The 22708-nt window shown below is 43.0% G+C and overlaps 1 protein-coding gene across 1 annotated transcript in view; it reads right to left on the bottom strand.

Annotated features, from left to right (window-relative positions):
* The window catches only part of LOC146980648 (uncharacterized), a 100873-nt gene extending 78254 nt beyond the window's left edge, over positions 1-22619 (bottom strand). Inside the window, exons 1-4 of the mRNA XM_085787989.1 lie at positions 22523-22619; positions 20534-20675; positions 19768-19972; positions 16577-16743 (exon numbers count right to left, since the gene is read on the bottom strand). Of these exons, the coding sequence (XP_085644115.1) occupies positions 16577-16743; positions 19768-19972; positions 20534-20675; positions 22523-22596 (588 nt within the window). The 5' untranslated portion in view covers positions 22597-22619. The remainder of the gene's footprint in view (positions 1-16576; positions 16744-19767; positions 19973-20533; positions 20676-22522) is intronic.
* Positions 22620-22708: the final 89 nt, after the last annotated feature.

Raw genomic sequence — 22708 nt, 5'->3', positions numbered from 1 at the left:
TCTGGAGCAACACCGTGTCCTCCCCAAAGTCCTCCCGCGGTAAAATCTGATGGTCTCTGGACCAAAGCAGACCGGCACCACCGACCCGTACCACAGACGGACCGCGACCACCGGCGGGACCGGTGTTCGCGAGCCGCTGTGGCCGGCAGAGCCTCACGTTCCGCGGCGAGAGGCTGTGACACGGCACGGTGCGTCTGTGTTATTGCTGTTTAGTGGCGCCCCCCCCGCCCCCGATGGTGGTTTTGTGAATAGAACAACAATTGTTGTGTATATTTATCTTATACGAGCCCTTTGATCCAGAAATGCGAGTGTGAGAAGAGCGACAGACACAAACAGCGCACCTTTCATAAAAGACGCTCTATCTCCTTTTCTAGAAAAAAAGGAGGGATTTTGGTGAAACCCAGCCATGTTTAGCTTGACTTTTCTCAGGAACGGAGGCACGTAGAAACAAACGGTTTGTGGCCATTTGAAGGATAAAGTTAAACCTTTCAAATGAGCTACAGTATGTGTTGGTGGCAATAATATAGAATACACTATGGCTCTAAAATAAAAAGTCAAATATGGTCTAATTTGCCGGTACACTTGACTAAAACTTTGGAAAGGAGCGCGGCACTCAATGAGTTAACTATTTATACTTTTTAAAATATTTAACTTTTTCTGCAAATTAAACTCTAGACAAATTATTTTCTCCAGTTTTGTAGCCACACTTGTCTTCTGGCTAAAATTCTGGTCAAAAATGCAAAGAGACTTAGATAATAATTTTAAATATTTTTTAAATGCAGCCAGGGAGCTCTCTGCTCTCATTCAGCCCAATGCTGAGAATTCTCCACAACTCTGTCTGAAACATGCTTATGTCTGTGCTCTCTGTGGCGAAGTGGCAGAGTAAAGGTTTATTGATCATGAGGTCATGGGTTCGATTCCTTACTTTTTTTTTTAAGCAGAAGCCAGTGATCCTCTTATCAAAGGTTTTCTTTACCCCTCACATACTGTCTCTGTCTGTAGCCTAGTGGTTAGCTTGCTGGTCTGGAGTCCTGAAGGTTGCTGGTTCAATTCTTGCCTCAACAACAATTATAGTGAATTATTTTCCCTGTTGTCCTCTGTTGACTTCTGATAACTTGCTTCATGTTGAAACTGCTGCTCTCAGCCTGAAATTCACAGAAATTTTCATTCTAAGTCATTCAAGCTTGACTCTCAAGCTTTCTTGATGTTGACAGTGTGCAGATCATTAACAGACAACAGTCTCTGCAACTGTGTGTGCACTGTGGCCTAGAGGCAGAGTGGAAGTCTAATGACCATGAGGTTGTGGGTTCGATTCCGACCTTGGTCAAACATTTGTATGGTGATCACTGCTTGCACTATTTGCTAATTCTGCAACAGCGTTCAGTTGCTATCAGCAGTCACACCATTTCCATTCTTGGAAATGCTTTTTCTAGTTAGTGTGACTGCTGAAGCAGTCACACTATTGTTCTTCTGTTTGGCCATTTTCTTCCGCCTTTTTACGGTCTTCTTCTAGTCCTTCATACTTTGTGCTATTTCAACAATTCATATATCAAAACGTGCAGCTTTTTTTGAACTTTATCGGCATTACTTTTCTCTTTTTAACTCTTTATACTTTTTAAAATATTTAACTTTTTCTGATTTTTTTCAGCTTTATAATGTGTGTGTGTTGCGTCTAACGAGCAGAGCTAGAGTGGTGTCAGAGTGGAGAGAGGCAAAAAAACATTCTAGAGTTTTTCTGGCTAAACTGTCAGCATGGCCACAAATTAAACTCTAGACAAATTATTTTCTCCAGTTTTGTAGCCACACTTGTCTTCTGGCTAAAATTCTGGTCAAAAATGCAAAGAGACTTAGATAATAATTTAAAATATTTTTTAAATGCAGCCAGGGAGCTCTCTGCTCTCATACAGCTCAATGCATTTTTTTCACAGCAGCAGGAGAAGGAGCTCAACTTTGTAACTTGCTGTTAAGTGCTTTTTAAATCATTTTAATTCACCAAAAAATAGTCGCAGGTCACAAAAAAGTCCTCTCCTTACTTGGTGTGGCTAATTTATACTCATTTCTCCTTATTTTAAGCATCATTGAAAAATCTCACATTCATGAAAGTCTCAACCTCTCTTATTCACAACTCTGTTTGTAGTCCAGTTGGTAAGGTGTCCGCTTGCCAACCCCAAGGTCACTAGTTCGAATCCAGGCTGAGCAATCTTGTTATGTTATGTTGAATTCTGCTCCCCTCCATCACCCTCAATTGGTTACAGGTGGTCGTTAAGAGACGCATTAATTGCTAGTGCCACCATTTGCAGCACATCATCAAATTACAATGGCAACATGCTTAAGTCTGTGCTCTCTGTGGCGAAGTGGCAGAGTTAAGGTTTCCTGATCATGAGGTCATGGGTTCGATTCCTGCCTCATTCATGTTGTACTTTCTGCTAGAGACTTCATTCAAATTCTGATTTGTAGACAAACTTCTAATGGCTCTTTTATGATGCTTTTATAAAGACCCACTCCCGTGAAAATCGTGTTTTTTGAGCTTTTCACATGTTCCTGTGGCATTTTTCTTGTGTTAGAGCACATATCAGCAGAAAAGGAAGTGATTGGCTCGGCCTTCTGAGGGTTTCAGTCGAAACGCTTAGAATGGGGATGAGGCCAGACTCTCCCTCGGAATGAAATGAAATGCACTTCCGCGAGAGGCTGGTTTACGAGGCTGGTTTACGAGGCTGGTTTACGAGGAAAAAATCTCACATTCATCAAAGTCTCAACCTCTCTTCTTCACAACTCCACTGTAGTGTAGGGGTTAGGGTGGATGCTTGCCAACCCTAAGGTCACTGGTTCGAATCCAAGGGAAGAGCTCTTGTTATGTTATGTTGAATTCTGCTCTCCTCCCCCGCCTTCAATTGGTTACAGGTGTTTGTTATCTCCTTGATTACTCATACCAGTTTGCAGCACATCATCACATTACAATGAATGACAACAGTTTTGAAAGCAGTGTGCTCTCTGTAGCCGAGTGGCAGAGTAAAGGTTTAGTGATCATATGGTCATGGGTTCGATTCCTGCCTCAGTCTTTTCACTTCATTGCTTGACTTTTGATTCCAATTATTCAGCTGTCATTGGACAGTCTTTGATTCCTCATAGTATAAAGCTCATTGTAACTCAGGTTCTCTGTGGCCATATGGTTAGTGCTCAGCCTGAAATTCACAGACATTTTCATTCTAAGTCATTCAAGCTTGACTCTCAAGCTTTCTTGATGTTGACAGTGTGCAGATCATTAACAGACAACAGTCTTTGCATTTGTGTGTGCACTGTGGCCTAGAGGCAGAGTGGAAGTCTAATGACCATGAGGTTGTGGGTTCAATTCCGACCTTGGTCAAACATTTGTATGGTGATCACTGCTTGCACTATTTGCTAATTCTGCAACAGCGTTCAGTTGCTGTCAGCAGTCACACCATTTCCATTCTTGGAAATGCTTTTTCTAGTTCTAGTTAGTGTGACTGCTGAAGCAGTCACACTATTGTTCTTCTGTTTGGCCATTTTCTTCCGCCTTTTTACGGTCTTCTTCTAGTCCTTCATACTTTGTGCTATTTCAACAATTCATATATCAAAACGTGCAGCTTTTTTTGAACTTTATCGGCATTACTTTTCTCTTTTTAACTATTTATACTTTTTAAAATATTTAACTTTTTCACAAAAAATCTCACATTCATCAAAGTCTCAACCTCTCTTCTTCACAACTCCACTGTAGTGTAGGGGTTAGGGTGGATGTTTGCCAACCCTAAGGTCACTGGTTCGAATCCAAGGGAAGAACTCTTGTTATGTTATGTTGAATTCTGCTCTCCTCCCCCGCCTTCAATTGGTTACAGGTGTTTGTTATCTCCTTGATTACTCATACCAGTTTGCAGCACATCATCACATTACAATGAATGACAACAGTTTTGAAAGCAGTGTGCTCTCTGTAGCCGAGTGGCAGAGTAAAGGTTTAGTGATCATATGGTCATGGGTTCGATTCCTGCCTCAGTCTTTTCACTTCATTGCTTGACTTTTGATTCCAATTATTCAGCTGTCATTGGACAGTCTTTGATTCCTCATAGTATAAAGCTCATTGTAACTCAGGTTCTCTGTGGCCATATGGTTAGTGCTCAGCCTGAAATTCACAGACATTTTCATTCTAAGTCATTCAAGCTTGACTCTCAAGCTTTCTTGATGTTGACAGTGTGCAGATCATTAACAGACAACAGTCTCTGCAACTGTGTGTGCACTGTGGCCTAGAGGCAGAGTGGAAGTCTAATGACCATGAGGATGTGGGTTCGATTCTGACCTTGGTCAAACATTTGTATGGTGATCACAGCTTGCACTATTTGCTAATTCTGCAACAGCGTTCAGTTGCTATCAGCAGTCACACCATTTCCATTCTTGGAAATGCTTTTTCTAGTTAGTGTGAATGCTGGAAGCATTCACACTATTGTTATTCGGTTTGGCCATTTTCTGCCTTTCTTCGTCATGTAACTAGTCCTTCATACTTTGTGCTATTTCAACAATTCAAATATCAAAATGTTCAGCCTTTTCGGGACAGGTGTGCTATGTCTTTTCTCTTTTCAACTATTCATACTTTTTGCAATATTCAACTATTTCTGATTTTTTTTCCCCCATAGAGAATGCATTGGAACAGTCTTGAAACTCTTCAAATCTTCTTACTTCTTTCAGCCTTTAAAGCGTCCACATACTTTCAGCTAGAGACTTCATTCAAATTCTGAGCTGTAGACAAACTTCTAATGTATTCATCCTGTATTTACAACTTTTTCATAGCTTGTACCGTTTTTGAGATAAATCCTTTAAAAGCACATGAGGATTTCTGACAAATTTCACACTTTTCAATGAGTGTGTATGGGGTTGGGTCAGAGTGAGTGACATCATCGTTAGAGTGAGAGGGATCGAAAAAACATTCAGGATTTTTTCTGGATAAATTGCCAGCACGGCCACAAATTAAACTCTAGACACATGATTTCCTCACCGGTTTGTAGCCACACTTGTCGTGTCTCATTTAATGTGCTCAAAACAGCAGACAGACTTACAGAATTGTCTCAGTGAGCCTAATTGTCCAGCTAGACCCGCTCCAGTGGCTCATCCACTTCAATATAAAAGTAGGAGCTGATTTTTTTTAGAAAAGCAGAAATGCCCCCCTTTTCTACCTTGCGACCCTGAGAAAAGTTTTTGCCCTACAAACATTTAATGCACATCAATGTGCTCAGGAAGGTCTCCTTCCCCAGTAGTCATGGCCACATTCTGATAAGAGGTACGGTTCTCTTTTACTGGGCTGTTTTCGGAAGCTGCACAGAGCTCAAATCTCTCTGCTCTGCTCTGCTCTGTGTGCAGTTGGTCCAGCTGTAGTGGCCAGCTCGTTATCAAAGTCTAATAGAACAGTGCAGGTGCAGCCTGGCCGCTCGTTAAGATGTTTTTAAACACAGCCCCACACACACACATGATAAACCAGACTGACAGAGGATGTCCACGCACAAACACAGGCATCACACTCACACAGACAGACACACACAGACACTCACACACATGCACACATACACAAACAAACAATTCCATTCCATTCTTCATTCTTCCATTCTTAGATAATAATTTAAAATATTTTTTAAATGCAGCCAGGGAGCTCTCTGCTCTCATTCAACCCAATGCATTTTTTTCACAGCAGCAGGAGAAGGAGCTCAACTTTGTAACTTGCTGTTAAGTGCTTTTTAATTCATTTTAATTCACCAAAAAATAGTCACAGGTCACAAAAAAGTCCTCTTCTTGCTTGGTGAGGCTAATTTCTGCACTTTCCTTACTTTTTTTTTTAAGCATCATTGAAAAATCTCACATTCATCAAAGTCTCAACCTCTTTTGCACAACTCCACTGTAGTGTAGGGGGTAGGGTGGCCGCTTGCCAACTCCAAGGTCACTGGTTCGAATCCAAGGGAAGAACTCTTGTTATGTTATGTTGAATTCTGCTCTCCTCCCCCGCCTTCAATTGGTTACAGGTGTTTGTTATCTCCTTGATTACTCATACCAGTTTGCAGCACATCATCACATTACAATGAATGACAACAGTTTTGAAAGCAGTGTGCTCTCTGTAGCCGAGTGGCAGAGTAAAGGTTTAGTGATCATATGGTCATGGGTTCGATTCCTGCCTCAGTCTTTTCACTTCATTGCTTGACTTTTGATTCCAATTATTCAGCTGTCATTGGACAGTCTTTGATTCCTCATAGTATAAAGCTCATTGTAACTCAGGTTCTCTGTGGCCATATGGTTAGTGCTCAGCCTGAAATTCACAGACATTTTCATTCTAAGTCATTCAAGCTTGACTCTCAAGCTTTCTTGATGTTGACAGTGTGCAGATCATTAACAGACAACAGTCTTTGCATTTGTGTGTGCACTGTGGCCTAGAGGCAGAGTGGAAGTCTAATGACCATGAGGTTGTGGGTTCAATTCCGACCTTGGTCAAACATTTGTATGGTGATCACTGCTTGCACTATTTGCTAATTCTGCAACAGCGTTCAGTTGCTGTCAGCAGTCACACCATTTCCATTCTTGGAAATGCTTTTTCTAGTTCTAGTTAGTGTGACTGCTGAAGCAGTCACACTATTGTTCTTCTGTTTGGCCATTTTCTTCCGCCTTTTTACGGTCTTCTTCTAGTCCTTCATACTTTGTGCTATTTCAACAATTCATATATCAAAACGTGCAGCTTTTTTTGAACTTTATCGGCATTACTTTTCTCTTTTTAACTATTTATACTTTTTAAAATATTTAACTTTTTCACAAAAAATCTCACATTCATCAAAGTCTCAACCTCTCTTCTTCACAACTCCACTGTAGTGTAGGGGTTAGGGTGGATGTTTGCCAACCCTAAGGTCACTGGTTCGAATCCAAGGGAAGAACTCTTGTTATGTTATGTTGAATTCTGCTCTCCTCCCCCGCCTTCAATTGGTTACAGGTGTTTGTTATCTCCTTGATTACTCATACCAGTTTGCAGCACATCATCACATTACAATGAATGACAACAGTTTTGAAAGCAGTGTGCTCTCTGTAGCCGAGTGGCAGAGTAAAGGTTTAGTGATCATATGGTCATGGGTTCGATTCCTGCCTCAGTCTTTTCACTTCATTGCTTGACTTTTGATTCCAATTATTCAGCTGTCATTGGACAGTCTTTGATTCCTCATAGTATAAAGCTCATTGTAACTCAGGTTCTCTGTGGCCATATGGTTAGTGCTCAGCCTGAAATTCACAGACATTTTCATTCTAAGTCATTCAAGCTTGACTCTCAAGCTTTCTTGATGTTGACAGTGTGCAGATCATTAACAGACAACAGTCTCTGCAACTGTGTGTGCACTGTGGCCTAGAGGCAGAGTGGAAGTCTAATGACCATGAGGATGTGGGTTCGATTCTGACCTTGGTCAAACATTTGTATGGTGATCACAGCTTGCACTATTTGCTAATTCTGCAACAGCGTTCAGTTGCTATCAGCAGTCACACCATTTCCATTCTTGGAAATGCTTTTTCTAGTTAGTGTGAATGCTGGAAGCATTCACACTATTGTTATTCGGTTTGGCCATTTTCTGCCTTTCTTCGTCATGTAACTAGTCCTTCATACTTTGTGCTATTTCAACAATTCAAATATCAAAATGTTCAGCCTTTTCGGGACAGGTGTGCTATGTCTTTTCTCTTTTCAACTATTCATACTTTTTGCAATATTCAACTATTTCTGATTTTTTTTTCCCCATAGAGAATGCATTGGAACAGTCTTGAAACTCTTCAAATCTTCTTACTTCTTTCAGCCTTTAAAGCGTCCACATACTTTCAGCTAGAGACTTCATTCAAATTCTGAGCTGTAGACAAACTTCTAATGTATTCATCCTGTATTTACAACTTTTTCATAGCTTGTACCGTTTTTGAGATAAATCCTTTAAAAGCACATGAGGATTTCTGACAAATTTCACACTTTTCAATGAGTGTGTATGGGGTTGGGTCAGAGTGAGTGACATCATCGTTAGAGTGAGAGGGATCGAAAAAACATTCAGGATTTTTTCTGGATAAATTGCCAGCACGGCCACAAATTAAACTCTAGACACATGATTTCCTCACCGGTTTGTAGCCACACTTGTCGTGTCTCATTTAATGTGCTCAAAACAGCAGACAGACTTACAGAATTGTCTCAGTGAGCCTAATTGTCCAGCTAGACCCGCTCCAGTGGCTCATCCACTTCAATATAAAAGTAGGAGCTGATTTTTTTTAGAAAAGCAGAAATGCCCCCTTTTCTACCTTGCGACCCTGAGAAAAGTTTTTGCCCTACAAACATTTAATGCACATCAATGTGCTCAGGAAGGTCTCCTTCCCCAGTAGTCATGGCCACATTCTGATAAGAGGTACGGTTCTCTTTTACTGGGCTGTTTTCGGAAGCTGCACAGAGCTCAAATCTCTCTGCTCTGCTCTGCTCTGTGTGCAGTTGGTCCAGCTGTAGTGGCCAGCTCGTTATCAAAGTCTAATAGAACAGTGCAGGTGCAGCCTGGCCGCTCGTTAAGATGTTTTTAAACACAGCCCCACACACACACATGATAAACCAGACTGACAGAGGATGTCCACGCACAAACACAGGCATCACACTCACACAGACAGACACACACAGACACTCACACACATGCACACATACACAAACAAACAATTCCATTCCATTCTTCATTCTTCCATTCTTAGATAATAATTTAAAATATTTTTTAAATGCAGCCAGGGAGCTCTCTGCTCTCATTCAACCCAATGCATTTTTTTCACAGCAGCAGGAGAAGGAGCTCAACTTTGTAACTTGCTGTTAAGTGCTTTTTAATTCATTTTAATTCACCAAAAAATAGTCACAGGTCACAAAAAAGTCCTCTTCTTGCTTGGTGAGGCTAATTTCTGCACTTTCCTTACTTTTTTTTTTAAGCATCATTGAAAAATCTCACATTCATCAAAGTCTCAACCTCTTTTGCACAACTCCACTGTAGTGTAGGGGGTAGGGTGGCCGCTTGCCAACTCCAAGGTCACTGGTTCGAATCCAAGGGAAGAACTCTTGCAGTGTTTCCCCTAGCCGTTTTGTCTTGGGGGGGTGGGGGTCGATGAGTCCGGGGGGGGGGGAGGGGGTGTATGTGAAGGTGTGTGTGTTCATCTCTCGCGCGCTCTGTTTGGATTAAATAAACACAAATAGGCTACAAACACACACATTGGCCTCTAGTATTTTATATTGTTTTCATATATTTTACTGATCGAAATTATAGAATAGGCCTACGAGTGTGTGTTTTATTGAGTGTGCGTATGAAAATAGTGGGTTTTTTAGGTGCTGTGGCTACAAGCAAATTTCATATTGTCTCTGTACAAAGACAACAAAGACTTATTCAAGATTTGCGTTTGGGCAACACTGAATATAACAGGCAAAACATCGAAATTGATTTATTCATGGCCACATTAAGTGAAATTATTAACTTTACCGATTATCCATCTGTCCTGCTGTGAGTGGACAACTTCTTTCAGTGGTGACTGACTGTATAAAAAATAAGATATAGGCTGTAGTCTAATATATAATGAACTAGGGATGCACATGTTTAACCGTTAACCGATAACAAGAACTTTGACCGATTAATACTATCGGTTATTTATTTATTTTATTAGCTCCTTCTGTCGTCAACTCATGGGGGCGTGTCGACACGTGCAGAGTTCACGTGCCTTTAGTCATATTTCGCAGCAAAAAGTTCCACAGGAGGACTGACAGTATGTGCAGCAGCCCCCATGAAGGAAGGTCAGACAATAAATGTAGCCTACGGACATAGATGTGAATCACCTGTAACTACGGCGCTGGAAAAAAAAAAAAAAAAAAAAAGAGGACGTCGCTGCTCTCCAGCCGGTTCACCTGCAGCTCTCCTGCAGCTCCACAGAGGAGCTGTCAGAGGAGCTCTGCTGTTCCTTCAGCCTGGTGTTTGGCTGCACTTTGTATAGTAACACAGTTCTACATTGGACGATCTAACCTCCAGAGCGCGATCAGCTGAGACAGAGCGCACTGATCAGCTGTCGCGGCGCACGTGTGTATTTAGCGGCAAAAAAAAAAAAAAAAAAAAAAAATTGAAACAAATTTTTTTTTTTTTTTTTGGCCGTGCGCCGCAAGATTCTTCATCTTATCGGTTAACGGTTAATAATCGGTTAACGAGCGTCGGTTATCGGTCAGAAAAAAAATTCAAAATGTGCATCCCTATAATGAACTCCTGACGCTCAGCAGGTGAGGAGAACTGTAGGCGGAGACGCTCAGAGAGAAAGTCAACAGCAGCGGATCAGCTGATCTCTCCCTCCGTACAAACGCTCCGTTCTGATCCACTGGACTTTCAAAGTAAAGCTGACGCAGCTGATAATGATTTAAATAGTGAAACAGCGGTGCTTTTATCGCCAGTTTTATGATTAAACAAAATAGACCAGACGCCAAAACGACTGCTGCAGGGCGCGAGCCGGCCGCGGAGGTGCACGCCGCGGTGAATCTGATTCGCGGCGCTTCCTCGCCCGGTGTGTAGGCCTACCCGGCGTGAGCGCTGGTATTTAAAAATCAGATGGCAGAGGGAGAATAGCGCCGTTTGGTTGCTTGGGCAGCTTGGGTGCTTCAGGTGGAGCGCTCTACAGTTTGATCAGACCAACAGGTCCACTTTGACCGCGATTGGCTCCTTGATGTCCCGTTTTTCATGGGGGGCGGGGGCCCGTGCAGGCGGGGCGGGCCGCCCCGCCAATAGAACGGTAGGGGAAACACTGTCTTGTTATGTTATGTTGAATTCTGCTCTCCTCCCCCGCCTTCAATTGGTTACAGGTGTTTGTTATCTCCTTGATTACTCATACCAGTTTGCAGCACATCATCACATTACAATGAATGACAACAGTCTTGAAAGCAGTGTGCTCTCTGTAGCCGAGTGGCAGAGTAAAGGCTTAGTGATCATATGGTCATGGGTTCGATTCATGCCTCAGTCATTTCACATCATTGCTTGACTTTTGATTCCAATTATTCAGCTGTCATTGGACAGTCTTTGATTCCTCATAGTATAAAGCTCATTGTAACTCAGGTTCTCTGTGGCTGTATGGTTAGTGTGTTAGGTTACCACTCATGAAGTTGTGGGTTCAATTCCTTCCATGGACATGTTTCTTGTATGCCATTCCGCATGTCTTTGTCAATTTATTCTGCTAATTCAGCATGGTTCAGCATTGGGTTTCAGCATTCACACGCATGTTCCGTTAGGAAATGCTGTTTCTAGTTAGTGTGACTGCTGAAGCAGTCACACTATTGTTCTTCTGTTTGGCCATTTTCTTCCGCCTTTTTACGGTCTTCTTCTAGTCCTTCATACTTTGTGCTATTTCAACAATTCATATATCAAAACGTGCAGCTTTTTTTGAACTTTATCGGCATTACTTTTCTCTTTTTAACTATTTATACTTTTTAAAATATTTAACTTTTTCACAAAAAATCTCACATTCATCAAAGTCTCAACCTCTCTTCTTCACAACTCCACTGTAGTGTAGGGGTTAGGGTAGATGCCTGCCAACCCTCAGGTCACTGGTTCGAATCCAAGGGAAGAACTCTTGTTATGTTATGTTGAATTCTGCTCTCCTCCCCTGCCTTCAATTGGTTACAGGTGTTTGTTATCTCCTTGATTACTCACACCAGTTTGCAGCACATCATCACATTACAATGAATGACAACAGTTTTGAAAGCAGTGTGCTCTCTCTAGCCGAGTGGCAGAGTAAAGGTTTAGTGATCATATGGTCATGGGTTCGATTCCTGCCTCAGTCTTTTCACTTCATTGCTTGACTTTTGATTCCAATTATTCAGCTGTCATTGGACAGTCTTTGATTCCTCATAGTATAAAGCTCATTGTAACTCAGGTTCTCTGTGGCCATATGGTTAGTGTGTTAGGTGTTGTGCTATTTCAACAATTCATATATCAAAACGTGCAGCTTTTTTTGAACTTTATCAGCATTACTTTTCTCTTTTTAACTATTTATACTTTTTAAAATATTTAACTTTTTCTGCAAATTAAACTCTAGACAAATTATTTTCTCCAGTTTTGTAGCCACACTTGTCCTCTGTTGACTTCTGATAACTTGCTTCATGTTGAAACTGCTGCTCTCAGCCTGAAATTCACAGAAATTTTCATTCTAAGTCATTCAAGCTTGACTCTCAAGCTTTCTTGATGTTGACAGTGTGCAGATCATTAACAGACAACAGTCTCTGCAACTGTGTGTGCACCGTGGCCTAGAGGCAGAGTGGAAGTCTAATGACCATGAGGTTGTGGGTTCAATTCCGACCTTGGTCAAACATTTGTATGGTGATCACTGCTTGCACTATTTGCTAATTCTGCAACAGCGTTCAGTTGCTATCAGCAGTCACACCATTTCCATTCTTGGAAATGCTTTTTCTAGTTAGTGTGACTGCTGAAGCAGTCACACTATTGTTCTTCTGTTTGGCCATTTTCTTCCGCCTTTTTACGGTCTTCTTCTAGTCCTTCATACTTTGTGCTATTTCAACAATTCATATATCAAAACGTGCAGCTTTCTTTGAACTTTATCGGCATTACTTTTCTCTTTTTAACTATTTATACTTTTTCAAATATTTAACTTTTTCACAAAAAATCTCACATTCATCAAAGTCTCAACCTCTCTTCTTCACAACTCCACTGTAGTGTAGGGGGTAGGGTAACTGCCTGCCAACCCTAAGGTCACTGGTTCGAATCCAAGGGAAGAACTCTTGTTATGTTATGTTGAATTCTGCTCTCCTCCCCCGCCTTCAATTGGTTACAGGTGTTTGTTATCTCCTTGATTACTCATACCAGTTTGCAGCACATCATCACATTACAATGAATGACAACAGTCTTGAAAGCAGTGTGCTCTCTGTAGCCGAGTGGCAGAGTAAAGGTTTAGTGATCATATGGTCATGGGTTCGATTCCTGCCTCAGTCATTTCACATCATTGCTTGACTTTTGATTCCAATTATTCAGCTGTCATTGGACAGTCTTTGATTCCTCATAGTATAAAGCTCATTGTAACTCAGGTTCTCTGTGGCCATATGGTTAGTGTGTTAGGTGTTGTGCTATTTCAACAATTCATATATCAAAACGTGCAGCTTCTTTTGAACTTTATCGGCATTACTTTTCTCTTTTTAACTATTTATACTTTTTAAAATTAAACTCTAGACAAATTATTTTCTCCAGTTTTGTAGCCACACTTGTCTTCTGGCTAAAATTCTGGTCAAAAATGCAAAGAGACTTAGATAATAATTTAAAATATTTTTTAAATGCAGCCAGGGAGCTCTCTGCTCTCATTCAGCCCAATGCTGAGAGTTCTCCACAACTCTGTCTGTAGTCCAGTTGGTTACAGGTGTTTGTTAAGAGACGCATTAATTGCTTCTGCCACCGTTTGCAGCACATCATCACATTACAATGGCAACATGCTTATGTCTGTGCTCTCTGTGGCGAAGTGGCAGAGTAAAGGTTTCTTGATCATGAGGTCATGGGTTCGATTCCTTACTTTTTTTTTTAAGCAGAAGCCAGTGATCCTCTTATCAAAGGTTTTCTTTACCCCTCACATACTGTCTCTGTCTGTAGCCTAGTGGTTAGCTTGCTGGTCTGGAGACCTGAAGGTTGCTGGTTCAAATCTTGCCTCAACAACAATTATAGTGAATTATTTTCCCAGTCGTCCTCTGTTGACTTCTGATAACTTGCTTCATGTTGAAACTGCTGCTCTCAGCCTGAAATTCACAGAAATTTTCATTCTAAGTCATTCAAGCTTGACTCTCAAGCTGTCTTGATGTTGACAGTGTGCAGATCATTAACAGACAACAGTCTCTGCAACTGTGTGTGCACCGTGGCCTAGAGGCAGAGTGGAAGTCTAATGACCATGAGGTTGTGGGTTCGATTCCGACCTTGGTCAAACATTTGTATGGTGATCACTGCTTGCACTATTTGCTAATTCTGCAACAGCGTTCAGTTGCTATCAGCAGTCACACCATTTCCATTCTTGGAAATGCTTTTTCTAGTTATTTTTCCACTTCCGGCCGACTTTCGGTTCGCATCTAGTCCTGCAACTCGAAGAGTTGCAGGACATATTATATATCAAAACGTGCGGCTTGATCGGGATCGCTGTGCTATTACTTTTCTCAACAGTGTACGAATTTTTCGCGACGTAAGTCGCGATTTACTGCGCAAAATTTTTGCATGTAAGTCAATGGGACGGGCGGAAAAAAAAGACCAATCATTGGAGTTTAACAAATGTCTACTGCTCAGGCATACTTTCACCTAGAGACTCCATTTAAACTTTAAACAGTAGACACAAGTCTTGTGTATTGTCGTATTACTCCACGTTTTGATAGGTCATATAGTTTTTGATCAATCCCTGATCAATGACCATGATCATTTTTGGAGAAATTATGAGATTATAATGGGTGTGTATTGGACAGAATGTTCGTGTCAGAGTGCGTGACATCATCGGTTAGAGTGGGAGAGAGTGAAGAAACATTCTGTATTTTTTCTGGATAAACTGTGAGCACGGCCACAATTTACACTCTACAGACATAATTTTTTCAGAATTTGTAAGACAAACTTGTTATCTCTCATGTCATGTGCTCAAAATATCAGAGAGACTTACAGAATTGACAGAATCAGCCTCTGAGTGCGGCCACGTCTGTCTCTGCTCCTCATTGAGTCCAATACAAATATTTTCTGAGAGGAGCAGAACGGCCTGATGTTTTAAAACTGCCAGCGTCGCCAAAATATTTACTGTAGAAACACCAAATCGTACCGAAATTTTCAGTAAGTCCTTAGAGCAACGTTGATCTGTGTTTTGTTCTGATAGGAGTTACCGTTTTGTCATGCTAAGCCTAAATGTGAGACCGGTGCAGAGGCAGAAAATGGCTCTTTTTCTCCACGTTTCTGTCTGTCTCAGCCTGCGGGGGCCCCTATCGCCGTGGTAACCTCTTTGATCCTCAGGCCAGAGCTCGTTAACTTCATAAACAATCCACCTGGTGCTCGTTTAAATGTTTATAAACACAGACACAGCTAAATCAGACTGACACAGGATGCAGCTACTAACTAACTATGTGTCAAGTCAGTCACACACACACACACACACACAGACTCTAGAGCCAGCTTCATGTGATTACAGACACACACACACACACACACACACACACACACACACAGACTCTAGAGCCAGCTTCATGTGATTACAGTCACACACACACAAACACACACACACCTTCATGTGATTAAAACACAGTTAACGTGCAACAGAATTTAAACTTAAACCATGATTTAATCTGGTTTTAAAGTTAAACCTTGTTGGTGTCACACACACACACACACACAAACACACACGCACACACACACACACACACACACACACACACACACACACACACACACACACACACACACACACAGTTAACCTAATGTGGTTACAGCTCCTCCATATCAGTGCTTATAGAAAGATGATCATGTGTCTGTCTGATCAGCTCTGTCTTGACCTTAAGATCGTGGGTTTGATTCCCATGTTGACAGAGATGGCACAACCCGCAGTAGCTCCCGTGGCCCATTCAAAATTTCCCGAGAGGAAATTTTCTAGTTAAAACTGTTGCTGTGCTGTGTGTGTGTGTGTTGGCACAGGCTGCACTTGTCAAGTTTGTCCCAATTGCTTTTAAATCCCCCCCCAACACGTTTGGCCACTTAATACACGCTTGCACACTATAGACCGAATCTCCTTGTTGTTTACATTCTACTTCCGGGTAGAAAACCAGCTGTAATTTGAATGAGATCAATAGTAACGAACGAGAGTTTAGCTATATATCATATTTTTCACGCCCTATCACCGTTTAGACAAATCTGAAATGATTGAAGAAACATTACTATTTCTGTGTGTGTGTTTTGTGTTGCTATGTGTTGTATTTATTCAGTTTGGGGGAATCACGGTGTCTAGAAAGCATCAGTGGCTCAGCTGACGGGGACAGCTGACGGTAGCTAAGCTAACGGCGGTAGCTAAGCTAACGGTAGCTAAGCTAACAGCAGGACGTCAGCTGTTAAAACCCTCCCGTTGTGGGACACGACATGAAACTACTCCAGTTAGCTCAGTCATGTTGGAACTCAGATATCCGCTGGAGAAAATATTTTTTCATGGAGCGTTTATTGAGTCACTGAGTTATTAAAGTTAAACAGGTAGCTAACCGTTAGCCCGGCTAATCTATGATAACCATGACTAATTACAAAAATGTGCACACATGAATAGTAATGTTTGTCCAATCATTGGTTTTATAAACTTTACAAACATCAGATTAGTCTAAACGGTGATATACTAACATGAAAAATTAGATATAGCTAAACTCTCGTCCGTCACTATTGTTCTCATGCTGGTTTTCTACCAGGAAGTAGTTGTAAACAACAAGGAGATTCGTCCTATATGCAAATATACGTTCTGCCTGCAAAACGTCACCAAAGTGTGTGCGTAACCAAGCACACTGAGCCAAGTGTGGAGAAACGGGCCAGGCCCTGTGTCCTACCAGTTCAGTCTTGGTGGTTAGCTCTTGTTGCAGCAGTGTGTGTGTGTGAGCCGTCTCCTCCTGCTGGTGGAGTGGTGTCACTGCAGCCTGCCGCTCCGCCCGCAGCCTGCTCTGCTCTGATTGGCCGACGTCCTCCTCCTCCTCTGTCTGCAGACGCTCCAGCTCCTCTGAGCACAGACGACCACGAGCGAGTTTTGTTTATTCATCTCCGAGACTCAGGGTTGTGCGTCGTCTCTTGCCGCACGTCAAAAAATAAATTCGACCTCAGGTTGTGTCGATCATGTTTACACACTGAGTCCGAAACTTTCGTCCGTCATAAAAGTTTTCGAAACAGGTTCGATTTAATGCGTTTTTCGCATCCGTGAAAAGTCTTTTTGACCAATCACATCAGTGTCTTGAGGCTGGAGAGCAGTGTTGGGTATAGTTACTTTGGAAAGTAGTTAATTAAGTTACAACGTTACCATCAGTTAAAAGTAATCAGTTACATTACTGTGTTACCTATGAATAAAAGTAACGCGTTAGAGTACTCATGCGTTACCAATAATTAAAAGCCTTTTGCAGCGCGCCTCGCACATGCTGCAACTTAAAGCAGAAGTAAGCGATCCAGTTGTTTTGGCTAATGCTGCGTTCCAGGCAGGCTTTTGAAACCGTAAATTACATCTTCAAGTCACAACTTACGACTTTGTAGCGTTCCAGGCAACCCACTCGTGTTTTTCCGACCTGTTTTACCTGTGAAAGTCACTATAACGGCCACTCGTAACTTCTGACCCGTGAACTCGTACCAGATTGAACTGGTATGACTTCACAGGTCGGAAAAACACGAGTCTACGAGTTTCCTTGAACGCACCATAACAGTCCTCGTCCCTACGTCACCACATTCACGCGCATCCCTTGGCTGCACACACAGCCCTGCATGCCGTTCTCTCTCCTCATTGGATAAAACTTGTAGGATACGAGACCTCAGGGTGAGCAACAGAGGAGGGATCCCTCACCCAGGACGGACAGACGTGCAATAGATGTTGTTACGGACAAGAAAACAGGGAGCAAAGAAAACCCCCCAAAACGACCACGCCGGCAAATCCCTGACCCTCTAGCAACAAGAGATGTCAGGAGGCTATTTAAGTTGGAATGTAGCCCATTTAAAAGGAAATAGACGAGCCCCCCAAAACCCGCAAAAGGAGCTGCCTCAGTGAATAATTCAATGCCAAATATGATTCTGTATTATCGCTATGGAGGTTGAAACCCAGCGCAAATTAAGAATAAAGCAAACCGTTCCTTGTGTGACGCTCCGACCGCTTGGCAGCATCGCTGGCAAACAGAAACTCCACAGTCCCGGAATCAGCCGTCGTCGGTCAATGGAACAGCTGTGTGTGACGCCGCCCCCGCCTGCCAGGTGAGAGCCCCGACGGAGAGAAGGAGCCCCCCTCCCCCGTCGTCACAGATGGCGTCCTCCGTTCCAGAGCTTCGCTGAAGCCCCATGACACGACACCGCGCCAGCCGCCGCGGGTCCGCATCGTGGACGGGGCGACGACATCGGGAGCAGCAGGGCGAGCACGAACACAACCAGCGATCCTTCCCTCATGCGGGAGCCCGTCTTGCAAAAAAGCCGGCAGAGGAAGCAGCAGCAGCAAGGGAGGTGACGTCGGGCTACAGCAGTTTAAACAGCGCGCCCTGAATGCAGTTCCCCAATAGGGGAGTCAGCTGAGCCATCAGCTGATCTGCACAGGTGAAGACAGTTACGCTGTGCTGATTAAGAGCTTGACGTCATGGCCTGCCAGAACTAACGCTACGCTTAATTTCTATGGAAGCTCAGTGGCGCTGTTTTCAACCAGTTTTCAACTCGACCGCAGCAGAAGGGGTGCGTTTGATTTCAACTCCGGGCCGGGCCGCAAAGTGACGTTGACGCACTGCTTGTGTGCCCGCGGGGGCGGGGCTCATCGGGGCTCCGCTCCGCTCAGACGTTGTGCTGAGCGTGAACCAACGCACCTCACCGGCGCAGAGCGTGAAGAGAGAGAGAAGGAGACGCGGTGCTGTCCTCTGTAGCTTGGTGACAGGACTACAGGTAGACGTAAAAGCCGACTCCCAATTTACTGCCGGTCCCAAATATCCGAGGTTACCGTATCAAGTTGAACAGCTTGTGCGTCAAAGACACCAGAGGTTTCGAAGCAGGATTGGAGCTTATCCAGGTAACTTAAGGGTTAACTCTGGGTCTTCCGTACTACGACGATGGTTCACTTCTTACCGGGATAAATCTCCATGGTAACATGCTGAACGACTAACCTGGTCCGGAGCAGGTTATGTTCTCTTGGAAAATGACGGGACAGCGAGCGCACGACGGTTCAGTCATCTGACACAGGTTTGTCAGTTTGTCGCTCCCTGAACACTTTTTGGACATTAGTGTATGTGAGATATTCACACACCTAACTCATATACACCAAAATTACATGTGAGCAACAGGCCAGAGGAATATGATGTGATTCCTGTAGAGCCAGTGATTTTATTTAATTTTAATCCCATGAACTACTGTATAAACATTGTCACTCAGCAATATGGGACTCACCCCCCCCCCGCTGCCGCCTCAGCCGAAATTTTGGCCAGGAAAAACCCTGGTTATGTTCTTGTCCTTTTCGCTGGCGAATTGAAACGCACGCGCACACGCACACACACACACACACACACACACACACACATAGGTAACGTAGGTCAGCAGGGCACAGACGCATCACAGTGCTGCACCTCGGCTGACACATCCGCAGGTTGCACAGTAGTTAGTGTCTTTTTACTACTAAAAAGCAGGCTGCAGTAGGGATTTTCCTTTCCTTATCCGGCGAAAAGTAACGGATTACTTTAAAAAAAAACTTTACTTTGTAACGCGTCCACAACACTGCTGGAGAGGGAGAGAAAGAAGGGGGAGATCACCTGAGTGTGTGTGTCTGTGTGTGTGTGTGTGTGTCTGTGTGTGTGTGTGCGTGCGCCAGCCGCAGTTGAAGATCATGGAAATTGTCCGTCTTCTGTTTACTGTGTGAGCTAATCAATATCTATCAAAATGGAACTGACATCCTAAAATAAACTGTTGAAGTGATGATGATAGTTCCGCTGCTTTGTTTCCCTCTACGAAATTTGGAACACAAAATAAAAACGAATGCGAAAAAAACGGACTCAGTGTGCAAAGACCTTTACGGTTCGGTTACCTGCGCTGAAGCGGCGGCGGCGGCGGCGGCGGTGGGGGGCGTGTCCTCTCTCCTGCTGAGTGACCGGCAGCTCGTCCAGCCGGTCCAGAGTCCTGAGGTGGAAGAGCAGGAAGAGGCGGGAGTGTGGCAGCGAGGAGGCGGGGTTTCCTGACACGGAGAGCTCTGATAGGCTGCTGAGAGAGCGCAGCCTGGACACCTCGTACAGCTGCACGCACACACACACACACACACACACACACACACACACACACACACAGGTGTCACGATCGCAGCCGTCAATCACGACCTCACACTCCAGTTTTATAGCTTCAGACGACTAATGAAGATCAAAGAACAACAGGAAGTGACAGAACAACAGTGACGGGAAGAACGGCTCTGCTACATCTTTAACCCTTAATTAAAAAGCTCCGGAGTAATTGTGATTAGTTAACCACATGACTTGTGACTTGTTACCGCGACAACGGAGGCTCTCTGTCTTCACCTGGCGTCTCACGACTGAAAACCAACCTTGTAACATCAGTTGCACAGTTCTCCTTTAACATTACCGACAGTAAAATGCTGCGGTACTTGACTCAAGAAGTCCTGTCACGTTGAAGTGTAGTCACGTTATAAACACATTAGTTTCAGTTCATCAACTAGTCGGAAAAAAAGACGTTTATCTGGAACTATCAGCAGTTAGTAACAATAGTTACTTTTCCTGGTACTTTTATCATTAATTTCACACACACAGACACACACAGACAGACACACACACACCCTGACTCACAGAGGTGATGAGGTTGTGCTGCAGGTGCAGTGTGTGCAGCGACTGCAGTTTCCTGCCCAGCCACCGGGGGACGTGGTGGATCCTGTTGTAGGACAGATTCAGCTGCTGCAGCCTGGACAGCTGCTGCAGCCCCTCCATGCTCCTGCACACAGTCACACAGGGAAGGGTTGCTATGGTTACAGCTGCTGCAGCCCCTCCATGCTCCTGCACACACACAGTCACACAGGGAAGGGTTGCTATGGTTACAGCTGCTGCAGCCCCTCCATGCTCCTGCACACAGTCACAGTCACACAGTACGTTTACATGACACTTGAAAAAACCGAATTATTGCCTTAATCCGACTATAACTGGACAACTGAAGTGCAGGTAAACACCTTAGTCCGACTGAAATCAGAGTTGGAGAACTCTGATTAAGACACCCAGATAATGGGATTGGAATTCGATTTTCTCCGTCATGTAAACACTTTAGTCGGAGTATAACTGGACAATTCATGTGCGCATGCTCCACAACCGTAGAGACGGCACAAAGTGGAGCAGAGAAGCCGCCCGAACCCGGCAAAGCGCCGATTCAATGCATTTCACACATTTACGACCCAGACTGGTGCGTCTGGTCAGGAACTGCAGTTGAGAATTTATTATTAAGCTACTAAGTTGTTTATGTTCAGTTTTTTAGGAGGTGACAGAGAAGTCAACAGGACAGGCGGCGTATTAACCCGCTGAAACAACGGATGAGGGGGCAGACCCCGTCAGTTATTCGGTTTTCTCAGTTGCATGTAAATTGAGACGAGGACAGAAGTCCGATTAGACGACAAAATCGAATTTTGAGCTGGATTAAGCTCTGCATGTAAACGTACTGACAGTCACAGGGAAGGGTTGCTATGCCACATGCCATCACACTGTATAATAAATAAACAGCTAAAATACTCTGGTCATAACTTACAGTCACTACGCACTTTGTTTCTACACACAGTTACACACATCGTCGCACATTTTTTTTACTTTGCACTAAAATCAACACTGCCAATTTGTTGTATATACTTTTGTACATTACATTTTATATATTATTTGCTATTGCTATTTTACTATTTTATTATGTATAGTTTGTCCTTTATATTTTACTATTTTACTATGTATAGTTTGTCCTTTATATTTTACTATTTTACTATGTATAGTTTGTTCTTTGTATTGTTATTCTTTATATTCTGTTATCGTCACTGTGTGTCTGTGTAATGTCATTTCCCAGCTTGGGATCAATAAAGTCTATCTATCTATCTATCTATCTATCTATCTATCTATCTATCTATCTATCTATCTATCTATCTATCTATCTATGGTTACAGCTCCTGCACACAGTCACAGGGAAGGGAAGGGTTGCAATGGTCTTCAAGGTCCAGTATCTGGGACACACACTTCCATATCATTTCCAACAATATTTTCAAAATAACTCAAACATTCACTCCAGAACAACTCGGCAATCTAAGCTGCTGCATATTCCCCTCTGTTGTACCACTAGAGCACAGTTTTCCATCAAATATAAAGGTGTAACTTTATGGAACAAGTACAGTATATTCACCTGACTAACAGCTCTCCCTCCCTAGCCATCTTTAAAAGGAAATTAAAAGACCATCTGTTCGCTATGGGATTGTCTTAATACTCTGTTGTTTTAGTTTTTTTAACAGTTGCCATTGTAATTCATCTCCTGTTTCATTCTCTCGATTCTTTTGATTCATTTCAATTTATCTCTTGATTCATTGCTTAATTACTATTTCGGTTATTTTGTTTTTTTTTTCTCATTAATTCATTTGTTATTTTATTTCGATAAGATACATTTAATTTTACTTATTTATTTTAATGGTGAGGTTCTCGATAAGCCCTCCCAGGGTTTCTAACCTCTCCAGCACTGTTTCACTGTAGTTGATCATATATTATCTATTGTATGTGTGTGTGTGTGTGTGTGTGTGTGTGTGTGTGTGTGTGTGTGTGTCTCACTGGATGCGGTTGTGAGCCAGCTGCAGCTCCCTCAGGTGAGTCAGAGCGTCGAGTCTCTCCATCCTCTGGATCATGTTGTGGTTCAGATTTAACACCTGCACACACACACACACACACACACACACACACACACACACACACACGTTAAACCAGGTCGATCCAGATGAGACGCTGTCGTGTCCTGTG

The sequence above is a fragment of the Trachurus japonicus genome, chromosome 9, assembly GCF_045865225.1.
Source record: "Trachurus japonicus isolate A0001 chromosome 9, Traja_1.0".
In the NCBI taxonomy this organism is placed as follows: domain Eukaryota; kingdom Metazoa; phylum Chordata; class Actinopteri; order Carangiformes; family Carangidae; genus Trachurus; species Trachurus japonicus.
The sequence above is the reverse complement of the archived record's forward strand: the minus strand, read 5'-3'. Positions and strand labels throughout refer to the sequence as shown.